The 20,682-nt window shown below is 41.7% G+C and overlaps 1 protein-coding gene across 1 annotated transcript in view; it reads left to right on the plus strand.

The window, feature by feature from the left end:
* Nucleotides 1-20,682, plus strand: part of Sobp (sine oculis binding protein homolog) — a 170,880-nt gene that overhangs the window by 82,923 nt on the left and 67,275 nt on the right. Inside the window, exon 5 of the mRNA XM_029554635.1 lies at nucleotides 19,243-19,338. Within this exon, the coding sequence (XP_029410495.1) occupies nucleotides 19,243-19,338 (96 nt within the window). The remainder of the gene's footprint in view (nucleotides 1-19,242; nucleotides 19,339-20,682) is intronic.

Raw genomic sequence — 20,682 nt, forward strand, 5'->3', positions numbered from 1 at the left:
CTCCAACCCAAGAGGCTAAGCTCCACTCTCTCTCTCTCTCTCTCTCTCTTTCTCTCTCTCTCTCTCTCTCTCTCCTTTTTTTTTTTCTTTCCTCCTACTGTTTTGGACAACAGGGCACAGATTTAAACAAGCATCTGCCACCTATTTTATTACCCTTTAGTGTACCTATGTCCTTAAACCAGATAGAAAACTCCTTGAGAAAAGGGACCAGATCACATGTGTCTCTTTCTTCTGAGTCCCATAGTTGACATTCTGTGAATTGAAGTAAAATGAATTCAGGATACTTAAAGCTGTTCCTAAGAGGTTCCTCCTTGGCTAATGAGTGTATAAAGTATATATTTAAAATGTAATCCAGCCTCAGAATTTGGTTAGTAAAATGTTCAAGAATTATGGACTTTAGGAAATAATTTCTTGCTCCAATAAAGACACAATATTGAAAGTGGCCACTGCTGTAGAGGTGCACTGTGGCTATGATGCTGAAGGTATGAGTCTTTGGCTTGGGAGGTATTATACCAGGGAGTCTTCAAATAGATCTCAGACTCTCTGAATGTAGCCTTGCAAACCTCTGCCAGCTCTCCCATTCTGGTTCCAGAGTGGACGTGTGAAAAGAGGGGCAGAATTTAAACTCAACTGGCTAGTTTCCTTGTGATCTAGTTAAAAGCCCATTTTAAGAACCTGTGATTTTTATACAGCCAAATGTGTAATATTTCTTTCCCTTCAGTTTATATAAACTGCTTAGAAATCTCCAGTGGGGATAGCACATGCACCAATAATAATTATTACACACTATTGATAATAGGCAGTGTTAAATGTAAAGTCATTTTCAGTTATTGGCCTTATTATACTTTCTGTATATTTCCACTCATTTTTAAGAAGCAACCATACACACAAACAAACCACAACAAAGAACATAAAACTGGTCAGTGCTTGCTTTAAACAGTGGAAGTGTGGTCAGATTGCCTGTGGAGTTCTTATAAAACACAATACTGTAAATATGTATTTCAATGTTTCTAGCAATTCCACAAACTAAAACCATATTGAAAATGAACAACTGACTCAAATAAGCCAAAGCATGCCTCAGGCAACTCTAAGCTTCCCAGCAGTTTGGGGTTAACTTCCATCACTCCTAACATTTGTGAGAGGATATGGTTCTAAACAACATAGAAATGAAATCACAAATTCTATACACAGAATAAATTAGGTTGAGGGCAGCACATACCACACTTCAGCGTTGTTACGTCTGCTGCTCTTTCACTCCATCGGCTGCTGCAGGGGACAAAAGAGAGAGATGCCCTTGGATGAGAAGGAGCTGCCCCAGTTGTCGGGACACTGCCGAGCTTTTCTCTGGGTACCTCTGCCCTTTTGCTTTCGTACTTTAATCTGTCAGTATCTTGTGAAGAATCCTGTATTACAATTCATTTTCTTTGCTTCAGTTAGATCCTCAGGCTAGCCCTTAGTTTATAAAACAGGAGAGCCGTTCCCAGCAGGCCAAAAAAGGGTTCTAGAAACGTCATTGGTGACGCCCTCTAAAATGGTCTTCAATTATTAGCAAAGATCTTTAAACTCCCCCACTTTCCCCCAACATATATAACACTAAGAGAAAAGAAAGGAAGAACCTGATTTTAAGTAAAACAGGATTTTATTTTTAAAAATGACTCTCTTTACCTAGAGATTAGTTGTTTTAAAAGAGTTGTTTTTTAAAATCGTGATAGAAGCAGGGTGTGGTAGTGCACACTTTAATCCCAGCACTAGGGAGGCAGAGGCAGTCTGTGAGGCCAGCCTGGTCTATATAGCAAGTTCCAGGCAGCTGGGGTTATGAAACCCAGGCTCAAAAACAAACAAACAAACCAAACCAAACCCCACCCCCCAAAAAATATCATGATGAAGGGGGCAGGTAACAGAAGATAAAAGGGAGAAAGGTCAGAATAACCCACCCCTTTGCCTGCTGTGTTCCTAGTAGACTGAGTTCTGAGCAGTATCAGATTTTTCTCCTAGAAACACTTAGCAAGTGAAAGCAATGCTAGTAAGGGCAGCCACACCCTGCTGCATGCAGGACTGTGGGCTGAAGACGTCGGGCTGAAAAGATAGAGACAATTATATTGCTTCCAAGCGCAAATCCGAGAAATTTCTATGTAAATTTCAAACATTAACCGCCCCCCCCCCCAAAAAAAAAACATAGAGCAGCACTGGATGGATCCCAGTAGAGATTACTAGAGGGCATTGCATGTCCGGAATGAAAACTATTAGTGGGCTTGGAAACACAGCACAGCACGAGGGACTAAAACCCTGACTGGCCATGCGTCCCCACCATGTAGAGCTGCCTTTGTTGCAGAGCATGAGGCACGTGCCTTAACTTTTCCTTACTTTGGCTTGTTTTTTGGCTAGTGTCGCATCTTATAAGTCACAGTCTAGCTTCTCCTGTCCGTATTTTTTGCTGCACAGAAGGTTTCCCAATTTGCAAGTGTTTGCAGCACGGCTGGGCCCGGAGATAAAACAGAATGTGTATAGAGTGCAGTATGCATTCAACTGATGCACCAGACTCTTTCCACCGTATGTGCTAAGTAGTGTGCTTTTCATTTGAGATGCTGCTGCCAAAGTTGCCAGGAACAAGACTAAGTGGAGGAGAGACACAGTGCAGCCCTAGGCTTTACCACACCTGCAGAGGAGACCCTTTTGGCATATGTCTCTGTTTTTTGCGTTCCACTCTTACACCTGCTATCATCCCTCTGCCTTGGCCCACTGTGCCAGCCATTGTTAAGGCAAACATGGAATCCTGGTTGAACTTCTAGGAGAGGAGAAGAGGGGGTAATTAGTACTTATGCTAATGAGGACAACAAGACTGGTTAAAAACTCAGTTACGGAGGAGACATGATGTGACAGGAAAGCCAGTTGATGTGTTCCCCCTAAACATTTATTATCTCGTCCCATAAAGCATAGCACACCAAGTATTTTTTATAGGAAAGTAATATTGGTCTGGTCTTTGTGGGAGAATCTTCCACAAAGAATCTTCCACCTTCATGTTAAGAATGATTTCATGATAAGATGGAAAACCAGAGTGAGGGCTATTGAATTGTACTTTCATCCTTAGGTTTTTTTAGACTAAATAGTATGACCATCCAGAGAATACTACATTGATGCTGGCTGACTAAAATTTGAAGCATTACCTCTTGAACCTTACTGGAAAGTTAATGTTCATTTATATTTCTTTCTACCTTGCTTTAACTCAGCCACCAGGCTAGAATGGAGGGCTCTTGCACCCACAGGCCCTGTAGTAGGGTATGTCTATATTTGAAAAAAATGCACATCAATATAAAAACAGTGCTGTTATGGTCAATCCATTGTGAACTGGTCAGTATCGCCACTTGGTTTATTGACTTTGAGTTTCTTGCAGGCTTTCTGCCCCAGCATGTTAACATCTACTTTTTGGGCAATAGAAAAGGGATGGTCACCCTTGTGTTCTTTATGAATGTTAAGAGTCACTGCTGTTGACTATTTATATAATCTAGAACGCATGTGAAAATCTGGCTTGGCAGAAGATAGCTGTGGTAGTGGGTATTCCATGAGATGTGGAGGCGACTCACTTAGGCTGAGTTAAGAGGAAGTGAAAACTGGCCATCCTCTGACTTGTTTCTCCTCTGTTAAGGGGCTAGTACTTGGTACCCATATCTGGTTGAATGAGTGATATAACCACAGGAAAGTGTTGAGGATGCTGTTGAGTTGCCTAGGAAACATGGCCATTCATGGTATCTGGTTGGCATCTCCATTCTAAACTGTAAGCCAAAGAGAAAAATGCCCTGCATTTCATGGAATTCATAGAGGAGTCAGAGGGGCTTCTTGAAGTTTTGGAGTGTATCTTTAGCGAAGAAGCCCTGTCAGAGTCTCCCTCTGCTGGGGATGGCACAGCAGCCCTTTGCAATGGTGGTGGCAGACACATTGGAGCTCAATTCTCATTCATTTGGTAATTGGTTATTTTAACACAAACTGTGACTAAGGAACATGATTACACACCTGTCAGCCATCTAATGGGGAAGAGAGCCCTCTATGAGCAGAGGAACAGGCCACATTTCTACCCTGGTCTCTGTGGAGTCTTCTCCATCAAAGGTGTCATTTTTCATTTCTACCTTGAAACAAGACAGACATGATAGCTACTGCCCTGTCTGTATCATTTATAGGAACTTCTGCTACAGATTCTAATCTAAACTAATACAATTTCATTTTGATTATATCTTTGCAGACATCAGATCCTAGCACTCAGGAGGGCAGGATGTAATACAAAGAAACAAATGAGCATAAGCTTTGAGTTGTACCTGCACAGCAGCTTCCTGTGGCAAGGCAAGGTGGTGGGGAAAGCTAGAAACCAAGATGCTTTGTACAGGAAGATATTTAATTTATTTATCTATTGTATTATTTATTTTAATTAATTAATTAATTAATTAATTAATTTTGGTGTTTTTGAGACAGGGTCTCCCTGTAGCCCCAGCTGGTCTGGAACTCACTATATAGACCAGGCTGGCCTCCAACTCACAGAGATCCACCTGCCTCTGCCTACCGAGGGCTGGGATTAAAGGTGTGTGCTACCACGCCCAGCAGGAAGATATTTTAAGATGAACCAATCAGTAAAATAAAAGCAAGCTTTTCAGGTTGCCCAGGTGACTAGAAGAGGGGTTTCTCACATATGCAGGAGAAATTACCAAAATGAATCATGCCAAGGGCTTAAAAAATGAAAAAATAATGTATTGCAAAGTTGGGGATGAGCACATTAAAAATAAATAAATAAAAGCCAAACCTCAGGGGCCAGTGAGATGACTCAGTGGGTAAAGGAGTTTCCCACTGAGCCTGACAGCCTGAGTTTGATCCCTAGAATACACACGGTGGAAGGAGAGAACCAACTCTTGCAAGTTGTCCTCTGACCTTTATATGCGTGCCATGGCAGGTGCCTCCCCCCAGTAAATAAATACATGTAATAATAATAATACTTTATTTTATTTATTTATTTTGGTCTTTTTGAGATAGGGTCTCCCTGTAGCCCCAACTGGTCTGGAACTTACTATGTAGACCAGGCTGGCCTCAACCTCACAGAGATCCACCTGCTCTGCCTTTTTGAGTGCTGGGACTGAAGGTGTGCACCACCACGCCCAGCATAATAATAATTTTTTCAAAAGTCAAACCTCAAACACAGTAATTTTGAGTTGATTTCTAAACTGAATACAGACATAGTAAAGGCTGCTAGGTTTATTCCTTGTCTTTCAAATTAAACAGAAATCTTGTAATTTATTCATATTCTGTAAAATGGTAAATCAAATATCAGATTGTTAGGAAGTTCTCCTCTCCTTTGTTTTCTTTGTTCCCATGTGTCTTTGATGAGGCCATTCAGCTTAGAAAGAGCATGTGAATGTATATGTGTCCCACTCTGCTGAACAAATGATAAAGGTATGGTCTGTTATTGAGTCAGGAGCAATGCTTATTGAGGGTGACATTAATACCTGGAAACTGTAGACTAGAGAGAGAAGAACAGAGAGAGAAGACATGAAGAATCATCATGAAGATGAATGTCAAAGTCTTACCTGAGTTCTTTGGCAGAGGTGTAGTAAAGACTGTGGGATTTAACATAGCACAAGAATCCTGCGCTGTCCATGTGGGAGCTCTCTGGGGAGTAGGAATGTTTGTTGATAGAGATGATGCATAGGAAACACTTAAGAGATAAAAGGAAAATGGAGGGCTGGCGAAATGACTCAGGGGGTAAAGCACTTGTCGCCAAGCCTGAGGACCTGAGTTCAATCCCTGGACCCCATAAGTGGAAGGAGAAAACTGACTCCCACAAATTGTCCTTGACCTCCACATATGGGTCATGGCATTTGCACACCCACACAGAGGCCATACACACACAGGGCTGTACACATAGGAAGCTACTCATACACATGCACACAAATAAATGATAAAAAAAAAATTAAAGGCAAGTTTAAACAAAAATAGAAGGACAAAAAAGGGAAGGAAACAGAAGATGCTTTATTTGCAGGAGCAAAATGGATAGTCAGATGGCAGAAGGGATAGAAGTGGTCTTTCCATATCAACTGTGAGCACACTGTATGGGGTGAGAGTCCTGATCAGTGGGTATGCGCATGCATTTCTAGAACTCCCCAGCCTTTGCTAGTGTCTTCTGGTTAGCATCTGCCTTTAGCTGCTGAACCTACCCTTTCGGCTGCATGTGACTTAAATGTTAATCAAAACTTTTAATGGTAAGAAAAGACAGTGACTATTGCTTCCTGCCAGCTGATTTTTTTTCTTTCTAGGAAAAAAAGACAGATTTGTGGAATTTAATTGTCATCTATTGATTACTTCCTCCCTTCCATTGAGTGGGGCCTGTAAAGGATTGTCTCACTCTTGACCAGATTTCTGAACCAGATACTGTTCCCTAACTTTACTGATGTTTAGTTCCCTGCCCCTACCCTCCAGCATTGATACCAAATAGCCATTCTTTGTTGTAATGTCCTCAATGTCTAGTTTCTGTGACTTAATATCTTCTCTGGAGTAACTTCAGGGAGGAAATCCTTATTTTGATACATGGTTGAGGGGTACAGTCTGTCACAGGGGGGGAAGGCATGATGGGAGGCAGCTGCCAGGTGGTGGGTTACTCCTATCTCAGAGGACCAGGAAACAGAGAAAGGGGAAAGTTAGCACTTAGGTGGCTTTCTTCTTTTTCCTGTTTGATTCACCCTGGGACACCAGCTCCTGCAATGGCCCCCACCCACATTCAGGGTGGGTCTTTCCCCCCTCAGTTATCCTAAACACTCTCCCAGACACACCCAAAGGTACCTCCCCCAGCCCTAGGCATTTCTTAATTCAGTCAAGTTGATAATGAAGATTGACCAACACAGTGGCATGTGGGTACTTGACCCTAAAGAATTTGCTCTCAATTTTTCTTGCTTCTAAAGAAAGAAGTATATCTACTTGTGAAAATGTCTTTTATCCTTGACCTTTTGTAGTTTGTCTCATTATAACTTTAGAAAATGAAAATTAATTTAAAATCCAAATTTCAAATGAGCTATACATATATGAGACATTAAATTGTGTGTGGATAGGCCTTGGCAAGGAAGAATTTGCTGTACTGTTATCATTGAACTTAAAAATTAAAATGTGTTGAATGTAGTTCATTTTAGGTGCTTTGTTACCCAATTGCCTGCTACTGCTGGGCACATGGTAAGTGCTAAATAATGGTGAACAAATGAATGACTGGATGGAAACCAGGAAACCACTGCATAAGTGCCCTGGTTTCTGTTTGGTCCCATACAATGGTTTTGTATAAATATAGAGTAGTGCATATTATAGTTTATAGGACTGTGCAAAACATTTTTATAATTCAAAAACAAAGTTTCATCCCTTAAGGCACAGAATTGAATTGTACCAGAACACTTGATTGTATGTAAATTCTGCTTGTTTTGATTAATAAGGGAAGGCTCATATTAGTGATTTCATCACATGATCATTCTTAGCCTCCTCTCACTATTTTCAAATCAAACCATAGTAGTTTTCTGTTTTATGATTAGCCAGAAATCACAAAAAAGGTTTATGAATCTGGAGTCCAGTGTCCTTGAAACATGTCTTAATCTCCCTAGGTACCAGAGAAAAACTTGGCACACTTACTCACCTTTGAATTCTATAATCATCCATTTGTGAGGTGAACAACGGCAACTCACTGAAATAAAAGATTTCAAGGCAAAGCCCTGCCTTGACTTTCAGCAGTTTGTCAACTTCAGGGCATCTTCTTCCCCACCTCTATATAGAGTTTCTCCCACAGGGCTCCCTGATGCCATACCTGTAGTCCACGTGTCTCCCGCACCCCCCAGGCTCTGTCCCATTCCCCTCTGCCCTGAAGGCTGAGGTTTGGGTCTGCTCGACCTTTGTCTGCATTCTTGTGGCCTGCATTACTTCAGCCTGTACATTGTTCCTCAGCCCCTTGGTGAGGCGATGACTTCCTTGTTCCCCTTCCATTTATGCTGTGCTGAGCAGTAGAGTTTCACCAAAAAAGGAAAAGACCAATGGTAATATTTCCCTCTCCTACAAGGACCCACAGGGACATGTGCAATGACCCGCGGTCTCCATCTGCTGTGCCTGTTGCTACAACACTGTGTAGAACTCAGCTTTGCCTTCCGAAGCACTTGCACCTTGGATAAGTCACTTAGCTTCGCTATACTTCAGTTTCTTCACTGGCACAATGGAGTGCTGTGATAATAGAGACTTTATAAGCTGATGTCTGTAAGGTGCTTAGCACAGTGTCTCACACAGAACAATAGTGAAGTCTTATTATTATAGTCAAAGAAACTTCTGTGCGGAGTTTTCTTCCTTTGTGCCTGGTGACAGCTTCATGAAGCAGTCACTGAGTTAGAACTCGTGTCACCTCTGTGGGCTGCAAGTCTGCAGTCTTGGGGGCCTCCTTCCGGTGAATACCATCTGGAGGAACAGTAGACGGTTGTGATATCAGGGTCCTGAGAACTGGAATAGTGTGGAGATTTAGGGAACCAGAAGTGTTGAGTGAAGGAGAAAATAGAGCCAAGAAGGGGCTGCTCCCTGTGTGGGGTGGAAGCACACATTCCCATTCTCAGTTTATGCCAAGAGGAGATGTGGAAACCCCGGCCATGTTTTACCTGTCTTCACTTGGACTTGATCACAAAATTCACCTCCTTAAGATAAAGTCAATAATAATAATAATATAAAGAGGAGCAAGAAATACTCTAAATTGCTCTCTGAAAATAGACCTTAGCTTGATACTCAGCTGTGGGCTTCAGCAGGACCATCCGTAAGCCCCTGTCAAATTCTGCTTTTAAATTATTCTCTCCTACTTAAACATACCACTGTCCCGCCTTTTATTACCACCATTCATCATCTACAGAGTGGCTGGGACTTAAAATGAAGACTCCAGAGAGTGTCATTCGAACAGAGGTCATTATTTATGAGGCCCCTTTCACTGCCATCTTTACATTTGGTTACTCCAAGAGGCCGATTGGTCATGAGTTTAGAAATGGAAATTTAGGCGGGTTTTCTTCTTTAAGCCCGATGACGCCTATGTGAACAGGTCAAGTGGCACATGGATCATAATTGAAGCTGTCAGGAAGACCAGCGTGTTTGGAATCACATCCAGACTTTAGACTCTGAAAGACCCAGGGGGCAAAATCAATGGATGTGTCACCCCATCTTTCTCCTTTTCTTGCATCCATTGGCATAAATCACAGCATCCCTACATGGTGCTGAGCACATTTATGTGTACAATGCACAGTAAAAGCAGGGATTCACTCCATCCTTTATTCTTTGTGTTCAAGCTGGTTGTAAGTCTGTATATAACCATTGTGTGATACTGTATTTCTTATAAAGAGATGTTATTTTTAAGAGAAATCATATTTTAAGCATAATTAATGAATGTCCAAGGCCAGAGCAGTGAGCAGGGTGAGATTCCTCCTTTGGCAGGCCAAAGTTAAGCCCAAAATGGCAGGATCAGGACCATATCTGCAGGGGGACAGTTCTGTCAGAACAAAGGGCCAAAGGCCATAGGGCAGGGTGTGGACAAGAGCTGAGAGTGGTGGGAAAATAGGCTCCGAGTGGCAGCTGCAGCACCAGAGAGCAAGTGATGGCTGGCACCAGCCTTGGGGCTTCTGCAGGCCTGCTCTGCTTGTTGGCAGGCATGCAGGGGGGGAACCTGAAGCTTAGGGAACATGCAGCTTGTAGCCAACTCTACCATACCCGGCTCCTGATGTGATGTTTCTCTGGTTGGGGCTGAGAGAAAAGAAAGTTGTTAGTGGGAGCGCTGAGGCCTTCTTATGACTCACAGCTGTGACACATGCTTTTGACACGTATTGCTAATAGTTCAGAACGGACCATCCCTGACCTTAGAACTAGAAATAAAGTCAAGGACACCATTCATTTCATTTCATGACTCTAGCTATCCATGACTATCCTCACAAGGGTCTGCCGTTTTGGTTATTTCTTCCGAAGTGGAGAGCAATGGACACTGATTTACCAACATCTTCTCATGTTTTCCAGTGTTCATCTTCCCTTTGCAGGAGCAGTTACATGTGTGACCTGATAGATCATGATGAGAAGTGTGTTCTGTGAGCATGATACAGAGCAAGTGAACTCTGGACCATGGCCCAAGCCTCCTGCTCCACCCTCCCACCAACCGGGCTAACTAGCTGTCTACCTGCTCAGAGCTGCATTGCCATATCTGTCTCCTGGTGGTGAAGGGTGCTGTGGCCTGACCAGAGGCTGGCACCTGGACGCTGGTTCTCTGAATACACTGCATTCCCCTGAACGATCATAGGCTGGACTTGTTGCTCAGTCAGACAAAGGCAGGTACTCAGTGTCTCTACTTCACACAAGAATAGCCAGGGTCTTGATAAACTAATTCATATTAACCAAAGTCACAGTTAGAACTGTGCTTCTATGCCAGAGTGTCAGGGATGAGTGAGACACAGTGATATGTGTCCTTTGTAGTCTGCTCAGCACCACCGACAGGATTAAAAATCAGTAATATCCTCATACTGGTGATGCTTTTAGAAACTCACAAAGGAAATTCCTAAAACATCTGAATAGCTGAGTGAGTTCCACAGACATGTCTCTTCTTCTACTGACTAGGGTCCTCGGCACCAAAATTAATGATGAAGCCTACCTGAAAAGAGCACAGAGAAGTTGGTTAAAGGTTAATTTCATAGATTTTTGAAGTTCATCTCTCTTAGGTTGGGTGGAGATTGTACTGACACATACGGCCTCACTTCTCTTTCCCTGAATTCTTGGCAGATCCCATCCCTACTTCCATTATATTACCCTTAAACACCCTCCATTCCTAACTCCCTTGGTACATTCAGTCTTGGGAAGCAAAAACACAAGAATTATGAGAATTCCACTTTGTGTGTGTGTGTGTGTGTGTGTATTTAATGATACCATTGTTCACAAGTTATGACACAAAAGCTTTCTTTTGCTACTAGTATTGAGTAAGTCATCAGGGCCTATGGAGTGGGATTCTGGATCCAGGCTTTTTGGGTTTGAATTCTGGTTCTACTACTTTTTAGTTGTATGATTCTACAAATCACATTATTTCTCCTTGCATCAGTTTCCTCATATATAAAATGGGGATGATGTTAATAGCTACTCTCAGTTGGGGTGTGTGTGTGATAGGTGCCTGTGTTAGGTGTGTTAATATAGAGAGAGCACTGATAATGGTGCCTGGTGCATACATAAGAGCTGTAGCAGTGTTAGCTGTTATTAGCAATCTCTGATAATGTCCAAAGCAGCATCTTAATCTGGTTAGTAGTATGCATTCTAATCCCATTTGGGGCCAGACTGTTCCTGGGGGACATCTTGTAAATAATGGCTGTCCCCTGTAATGTCTGGATCCTTTTCTAACCTTGCCTGCGGGGGACGGGGGGCTCCTGGAATCCCCTTGCAGCCTTTGCCTCTTTCATATTTATCCTCATTTCTCAGGTCCACCATAAGGTCTGCACATAAAGATATGCACGCAGCCCCCTTCTGCCTGGTGATTTCAGAGAAGACTAAAAGGACTAACTGCAATGTCTCAGATGAGGCTAATTATTTAAGCATTTTATGGGTGCCGACTGGTAGCTAAGGAATCATTTCTGTTTCCCTGCCTTTTGTTTCCCTTCACAGGTCCCTGGGTAATAGATGTAAATGAATAGTGAAAAAGCCAAAAGGCAGGCAGTGGGCGGAGAAGGGAAAGGGGGAGGGAACAGTCAGGGAGCCAGGATAATCCAACATGGATTAAGGTCCTGGGATAATCAGAAACTGCCAGGGTGTGATGGTGGCAAAGTTGTAGTCGAGAATAACAAAAAGGAGCTGTGCGCAGTGACTGGGACTTACTTGGGGACACTTTGAAATAGCAACTCTTACTAAACAAAGACATTTATGTGGCCTGACAAAGAGCAGTGAAGATAAATGCAGAAGGGTCACCTGTTCAAAAAGGAAAAATGGATTTAAAAATAAGAAGTAAAAACAGAGGTTCTCAGAACCACCTAGAAGCCACTCCAGTGATCCTTGCCATGCACTGTTGTAATGTGTTGGGGTGAGTGTGATATATTTTAGTTCACGTGGCAGTTGTGTTTTAGGCTGACATGGACTCTGTTGCTGTAACTGTTGTACTACCTTTTAGGACACCCAGGAAGGGCAGCCATTAATCAGTCCAAGATCATTCCATACTCTTGTGGCTCTGAGGAGCTCTAACCTGGCATCTCTAAGGAGATGCTCATGGAAACCATAAACATGATTCAATTCCCATTATCTTCATGTTGCATATTTGTTACTGTTATTCTTTAAAGGCTCAAAATTGGATATTAAACATTGATGATATATATAAAGGTTTGCATGGAGTAAAAAGAAATTGCTACAGCAAGTCCTTCCCATCCATTAGAGGTGTGAGAGCTGTCAGAGAAGCCTGGAAAGGTATGGAGGGGGCCTGTCTGTTGGCAGCAGAGGAGCGTGGACAGGAGCTGCACTGGGAAACAGCTTCTCCTTCCTTCGTCATGCTAAATGGGAATTTAAATACGTTTTGTTAAAAGAACAAAGTAAAATAGCACCATGCAGGAATTCCCATAGGCAATCTTCGATGTGAAGATGAAAGGGCTGGCAGGGTTCTCAGTGCAGGTATGACTGCTAATGTGAGCTGAGAGGGGGCCTGGGTCTAGACATTGATGTTCTCAGGTTCCTGGAGACTCTCCATAGCGGGGAGCCTGGTTGCAGCTAGAACTCCTCTGTCCAGGAGAGAGCTCTCTGTCAGAACTGCTTACATACTCATTACTCAGACTGCATGGATCGCTGTCTGTAAGCAAGGCAGTTCAGAGTAGAGAAAAACAGAACACTTCTGAGCCTTGGCTTAAGGAATAGATAGGGGTTAGTGAATCCTTTCAACCTACATTTTCAGGGGTATGTTATATGAACATGACTGGCGCTTCATACATAATGCATGGTCCCTGCCCTCAAAAGTTTTCCATTCTGTGAGGGAGAGAAGATGTCAGCCATAAGCAAGAGGAGTCCAACTGAGTACGAGTGCCAGCCTGGGGCACCAGGAAAGGCGAGACATCAGATGTAGGGAACAGGGTACCCAGCTGGTTAATTTACTTTAGGCATGGGTTTATGGATGAGAATTACGAAAGAGCGGAAGTTCAGTCTAGGGGCGGGGGAAGTGGAGGAGAGAAATTTAGCTACAGTTCAAATCAAGTATAAGCTCTTCGGTGGAGCTAAGATCCTGGTATCTAAGTGAGAGGGAGAGGTGTTGGGCAGAAGCACACAGTGGCAGAGGTCCAGATGTGGGTTGAAGGTAGGAATCCATTCATTCACTCTTTCTTATAATATTCCAGGTGCTAGAGCAGGCTCTGGAGATTTGCAACTGAACAGAGCACAGTTTGTACATTCAGTGACGTCACTGAATTACGAAGCAGACTAACATCCATGAGCCCCATACAGAGCAGTAGATGGTAGGAAATATATACAGGAACACAGTGTGCAGGGCTCTGGTTAGAACTGGGAACAAGAGTTCACAGATGGCTTCTTAAAGGAGCTACAGTTGAGGAAGCTTAACTGATAAGTAGGAATATCCCAGGAGTAGAGAGGAGAGGCACGTTCTCTTTTTAATCCATGAAAATGGGGGTTAAAACACAAGAAACCAGTTGAGGAAACTGGAGCAACTGGGCTATAAAACAAGGGGGAACTCCTGAGAGTATTATTCTAGCCAGGGGCATAAGTATCTGGACAGAACTCTTGGGGGACTGTCCACTGCAGGACAAAGGTACTGGCTGATCTATATAGTTCACAAAGGTATTTGCAACCAACTACAAGGCAGTCTATGATCACTGTGGTTAATTCCTCCATATGTGTCCTTGGTATATAAAAACACATGATATTAGAAAAAGAAGCTCTAAGAGTTTCCCAAAGGGGAGTTCCCATTCTCTTACTATGAATTTTAAAAAGAAATTCTATTACTTCTGGCTTAAAACATTAGTTATAAGATATAAAAAACATTTCCCTTTTCTCTCTATAACTCTTCATCTCTAAACCTATTCCCACAACTTTGAGATGTACTATTTTCGATGTTCCCAAGTCTGATAGTGACACCACAAGCGTGGGCTGACACAGCTGCATCTGCTGCAGCATTAGAAGAATCTACAGTTTCTGCCACACTCCCCCCAGTTTTGACTCCAGGCAGAACCTTTCTTATTTTCAAAAGAAATGTGACATCACAGTGACACGGAAGTATAAGCCCCATTCATCTTAGGGGCGCATAACTCCAAAGCTTAATTGTCTTTCCATTTAAATGACAATAATGCTAACCTTCCTGTGGAAGCAGAAACATCCCTCTTGTCTGAGGTAGGCAAATGAAGCTGTTTCTAGAATGCTCTGTCTTTTCCAAAGGCATTGTCCAGAGGAAAAAGGATACTGATTTTGCTTCAGTATGAACATTACGTCAAGACTTTAGCTCAAAGGAAGTAATGAATTCTTTGAAGAACTAAAATACTACATATAAAATTTAAAATAAAACAAGCAGTGATTCACAGATACAGAGATGTGAAGGCAAAGTTTAAGGCAGAGGGTTTTGAGGTAGAGAGGCAATTCATTAGCCAAAGCTACATCATCAAATATTTATTTAAATGCTAGGCACAACATGAAAACAGATGCATGAGGTCATGTGTAGTGGCACATACCTATTATCCTAGTGCCTGGGTGGCTGAGGCAAGAGGATCTTGAGTTTGAAGCCAGCCTGAGCTATACTGCACTATCCACTTTCAGAAACCAAAAACAGGACTGGAGAGATGGCTCAGTGGTTAAGAGTGCTTACTGCTCTTGTACCCATGTTGGGCACCTCACAACCACCTGTAACTCTAGCTCCAGAGGATCCATTGCCTCTGGCCTCTGTAGGCACCTGCATTTATGTGTGTGCATGCCCTTGCACACACACACAGACACACACACACACAGGATTAAAAATAAAAATGAATCCCTATGGGGAATCTTACAGTTTCAGCAAGATTTTAGTTTTTCTTTGATGGCAAGAAGTGAAGTTTTCTTAGAACAATAGGTTAAAAAAATAATAAAAATGCACCTTTGGCCTGACAATCACATTTATTACATATTTTTAGTAAAATGCAAAAAGTAGTCTTTCATTTGCACATTAGTCAGAATGAAGCTGTTGGGAATAAGACACATGGAGAGAGTTAGTTTGTCATGAAGCGTCTTGACGTTCCTTCTTTCAGAACTTGCCACTCCAAAACAGTCAGACATCAACACAGTTCTCTCATCTTCAGTGGGTGCCAAGAACTACCAGTGGGGTGGTCTACTCCCTGCAGGCAATTAGAGACATATTGTCTGTAGAAAATTTAAGAACAATAATAAAACTGGCTGAAAGTCAGCCTGCTTTACGTTACTACCAGGAGCTGATGCTTCGAATAATTTCCGTGTAACCATCTTCATCTGCAGGGATGGCTGGCTTCCTCTGTCTCCATCTCCGCTGTTAAGTCATTGTCTGGCACCCCCAAATAGGGCAGATGTAGAATAAGTCACTTGCATCAATACATGAGATTATAAAGCATTCTAAAATGATTCTACATGTAAGATTAGAAGAGCTGTGTGAATTCTATTTGACATGGCCTGAAAGTTGCCAGGGAATGATGAGAAAGCTCATTCTTGGAGCGTGCTCACCAGGCAATGGTTAAAGATAGTGTTGAGAGACCCAACCTGCTTGTCCTCAATATGCCTTATCAGGGACGATGGGAATCACAGCAACAGTGGCACAGTTGTGACTATGTCAAGTAAGGAGAAAATAAAATGGTAATATTTGTATTGGTTAGAGAGGTTGAAAAAGGCCTTTGCCAGGAAATGGGGCATTAGCTCTCCAAGTCTATTTGCGTATCGGAAACTAAGAAGCAAACAAAGACAAGCGAGAAATTTTGCCTACAGGATGGTGGCATGATTTTTAAATCTTCAGGATAAGACCCACCTCAGGGGCCACAGCCTCCATCTGCCTGGCACTGTGTTCTCTTGGTGCCTGTGGATGCCCTCCTTAGACCAGTGGTTCTTGGCTTTGCCTGTACATTACAATCACTTGAGAGCTTTTTATTATTATTCTTTTATTCAGAAAAACAATACTGGTGTTCAAGTTCCACTCTGGACTAATTAAATTTGACTCTTGGAAAGGTAGGAGCTAGGAGTCAGGCAGCAATATATTGAGAAAGAGAGGGAGAGGGAGAGGGAGAGGGAGAGGGAGAGGGAGGGAGAGAGAGAGAGAGAGAGAGAGAGAGAGAGAGAGAAAGCAAACATCGAGTCAGCCCAGATGATTCTGGTGTGCATCCATGGTATGAGTTATGGCCTTAGATGAACGCACTTAGTTTACTGAGTCCTATACTAAAGATTTAAAATTTCACATTCTAAAATTTGAGAATTCAAATGGGACCACTTTGGTGAGAGGTGTGTATTAGTGCACACATACACACAAAATGTGAGGGTGGTGGCCAGTGTTTTCCATTCTGTGCTGTGTGGTGAAAATGCAGGAAGTGACTAGAGGATGGGATTTCTTTTTTTTCTTATTAATTTTTATTTATGTGTGTGTGTGTATGTGTGTGTGTGTGTGCGTGTGCATGTGCGTGCCCATGCACAGGCCTTTCCATGGTGCATGTGTGGAGGTCAGAAGACAATTTAGGGAGTAAGTTCTCTCTTTCTGCCATGTGAGTCCCAGGGATTGAACTCAGGTCTTCAAGCTTGGCCATAAATGCCTTTGTCTGTTGAGCCATCTCACTGGCCCTGGAGGATGGGTTTTCTTGAACTCTGGCATCAGGTTAGGAGAAATTGATACAGAAGTGAATATAATGGCTCAGTGAAGAAGCAAGTTTCTTGTTTCCTCTCTCCACTTTCCCGTCTTCTCAGTCCTCTCCATTCTCCTCCACTGCTGCCTAATTAAACCTCACAAATGATAAGGCTTTATGTGAAATCTATAAAGAAAATTCAAATCTTAGATAATGGGATTATTTTGTCCTTTAAACACATAGAAAGTATTGTGAGCACCTTGTATGTAAGTGGAATGAATGTATTTTTGCCATTCATGTTGAAAATATCCCTAGGCATCTGGTGTGTATGAATGTGTATACATAGTACATGCATAATAAACATATTCCACCTTATGAATATTTATACACAAGATACATATATATTTAATATAGACATACATATGTAAATGGTAGCCCTTGTAAACGATATGCAAATTGGGCTTTCAAGCATATGTATCACAGTGCATCAGGAATATAATAAACCTACCACCAATTTTGGCATATTTTGAGATGGCATCTCTTAAAGTATTGTTTATGGTATGGTCTAGTTACTATCCAGAAGGGGCTATTTTTCTTCATTTAAATGTTTGTTAGTACCAACTAAAAGTAAGTCAATGGACATGACAAAATTGGTAGTCCCTTCCTTGACATATACACTGTGTGTATACTTCACACAGTGGGTTAAAATTTTGCTATGAAGAATTGAATATTATTGCCACCTGTTGGCATCTTAAAATTTTCTTACAGCTGTCCTTTGTATATTTGCTGCTGCCTCTACCAGTTGGGCTATAAAATGGATCCCCTTTGAGTTCCACCAGCCTGCACTGTGATGTTGCTGCAGGCTAGTTGGGGTGCAGTGAGAAGGAATGCCATTGGTTTCAGTTTACTTGACAGGCACCACATACTTCTTTCCTGTCACAAAGGGCCTATCCTATCACTACGTTTTTATTTTACTCTGATTTGGTCGGGGGAAACTGTACAATGAAAAGGCACCACATCTCTGAGATGTTCATAAAATTCCAAAAATGAAACCAAAAATAGAGCAATCTCTTTTCCTCACAAACTTACTATAACCCAACTATAACTGACCATAACATTCCATTTCCAAATTCCACCTAGAACCCTTCTCATGATAAGTAGCAGAGACCTTTATTAAAATACAAGCAACACAGTTCTCAAATGTACAAAGTATGGATTCCTTTTAAAATGACGTCTGCAGCATAACCAGGGAGCTGTGAGTGACACCAGTCAGGGAAGATTTCAGTTTATTAGAGAGACAATACAAGGTTTGTCATCACTGTGCCAGCAGCCATACTTTTTCTCCCCCCACCCCACTCCATACATCACAACATGTAGTTTTTGCCGTTCTCTTCGTGCCAGATATACATTTTATCTGAAGACACCGCAGACAGAACTACCTGCTGCTTCCTGTGCGGCTCTCCCTGTGTTTCTCTCCTTTTTCCTACTTCACTGGGGCTTTTAAAAATCAGCTGGCAGGGAGCCAGGAGCTCATCATTTTAATGCAGTGCAAAATGGAATATGCATAATTATATGCAAGCCATATGTGAGGGAGACAGCTCAGCTGTGAATTTCAGGAGGCCAGGAAAGAGAGAGAGCAGTTAGGGCTAAGAGAAGAGAGCTGAGTGCAAGTCACCCAATGAATGGATTCATGCGTGTGCTGCACACACGCCCCTTTCACCTACCTCTCCCTTCACACCAGCTCCAAACCAGAAACCACTGGAGATTAGAAAGAAAAGACTGTGTGCAAGTGGTATTGCTAATGGGTTCTGTTAATGTCTCCATTTAAACTCCAGCTTTCTTAATTAACAGTGTAGTTCACAATAACTAGTGACTTTTAACGCAACTTCTTAATTAAATCTTTTTTAATCACATTTGATTGAGGAATCATTGTTCTTACTAGATCATTGATCCTTTTGGATCTTTATTTAAAAATTAAGGGGAATCAGTTTCTCTAATAATATTACAATGCAAAATATAACTATGCAAATTGCTTTTCTTATGGCCTTGCTATTAGAATTTCTTAGAAGTGCATTATCTAGAGATTGCTTAAGCATGCCAAAAAGTTTAAACACGTATGTATGTCATATAACCCTAAATGTGCAGCAAATCATGTGCACTGTAAGACTAATGTGGTGGTGATCACCAACAGAAGTAGTTGATTTTTGTTTGCTTCATGTTATTTTAAATATTACACCACAATGAATTTGCATGTTCAAACTAAACGATGTAAAGAAAAATAAATCCCAAATTTTGATATCTGAAAGGCGTACTGCGTATTTAAACAAACTTCTTAATAATGTTGTTATTTCTGGATTCCCATTTGTTTAATGATCTGAGCTGTTATGCTTTTAGCTTTTTTTTTCTTCCATTATTTGTAAGTCCCTAAATAGGCCATTATATTTCCCTTCAGGCTAGAGATGAAGATGGACATGCTGAAAATTTCCCCCAGCAGCACTATGCTAAGGAAACTCCAAGGCTTGCCTTCAAGAATAACTGCGAACTACTTGTAAGAATAACATACTTACAACAAGTCTAGAATGTTACTTTAGCACAGTGAAAACAGTTTTTGAAAGGGTTTGTTCATGATTACATAATTTAAGAAATATTATAGTTTTTCTGTATAGAGTTCTAAATGCTAATTCTGATATCACTGCATATTAATTATAAGATCTCAAATTGTTTGCAAATCTTTTATATTTGATTATAGAGCTTGAATGGCCCTGTCTTTATTAGGTTGTTTTGTATAATAGTTTTTAAGCAGCCACTTGGAGAATGGCTAGTAAAGTTAAAAATACAAAGACAGTTGAAGTATGGAGCTTAGAGAAAACCCACCTCCCTGCCCCACCCCTCCTCCTACTTCTTAAATGTGCACCATTGTAGGAGATAACCGTTGCGCTATTCTCCTCTGCTAGGAAAGATAGCAGGGTTGACACTCAGTGCTCCCCGTAGAAATCAAGTATTCCTCCCTTCTCTTGCCAAACTCCATCGTCTCTCCCCTGCAAAAGGAGTCAAAGTAGTGACAGGATGGGGGGATGTTTACATGTCATGAGAAAAGGACATCAGCTGTGACAGAAACTCGGTTCCAACGCAGGGTTAATTTGCTGTTCATTTTTGCATTTACAGCGAGACAAGATGAAAAGCAGGCAGGAATGCCTATTATATTTCTATTAAATGAATCTGTTGGGACCTAATGTTCTTGATTAGCTTTTGAAAATGAGTGCTCTGCAATGCATTTTCTGTTTACCTAAAGTAAACAGAGAATGAATTGTCATTTATTTAGAGATTCAAACACTGCTTTTGAAAATGAAGCTTTATGAGGGATCTAGCTATGTTGTCCCTAAATGTTCTTTTCTTTTCAGTTGCATTAGAGCAAAAACATTTTCTCCAACTAAATGAAAACAGAGAAAGAGAATGAGGGTGCTCAGTTGTTACATTTTGAGGTAGCTTAATTTCTGTTTGGCTTTTTGACCAAATAGAGTATAAAAATTCTGCCAGGTCTCTGCATTAGGAAGTCCCACGTGTAACAAACAGTCTTTGGATTTAGCTCTGATACCAACTGTTCATTAGAAACAAAGTGGCCAAAGAGCAGGGAAAGAGAGAAAGATATAGGTCTTACCCATTCCAGCTTCAGCAACTAGATGTTGACAGCAAGAGCCTCCTCCTCCCCGCACAGTGGGCACCGTTACAATAGCACCACTCAGCTTATGTGTGCAGTGCTTTTGACCAACCAACCTGCAGGCAGATTCGCTGCTTATAAATGAAATCTTTTACATAAAATTTAAGTCACCTGATACTCTATTTGAGGGATCTTAAACATCCAGACCTGCAGGAAATTCTTTTTGCTTCGTTG

This window comes from Nannospalax galili, unplaced genomic scaffold (genome assembly GCF_000622305.1).
Source record: "Nannospalax galili isolate Female #2095 unplaced genomic scaffold, S.galili_v1.0 scaffold324, whole genome shotgun sequence".
In the NCBI taxonomy this organism is placed as follows: domain Eukaryota; kingdom Metazoa; phylum Chordata; class Mammalia; order Rodentia; family Spalacidae; genus Nannospalax; species Nannospalax galili.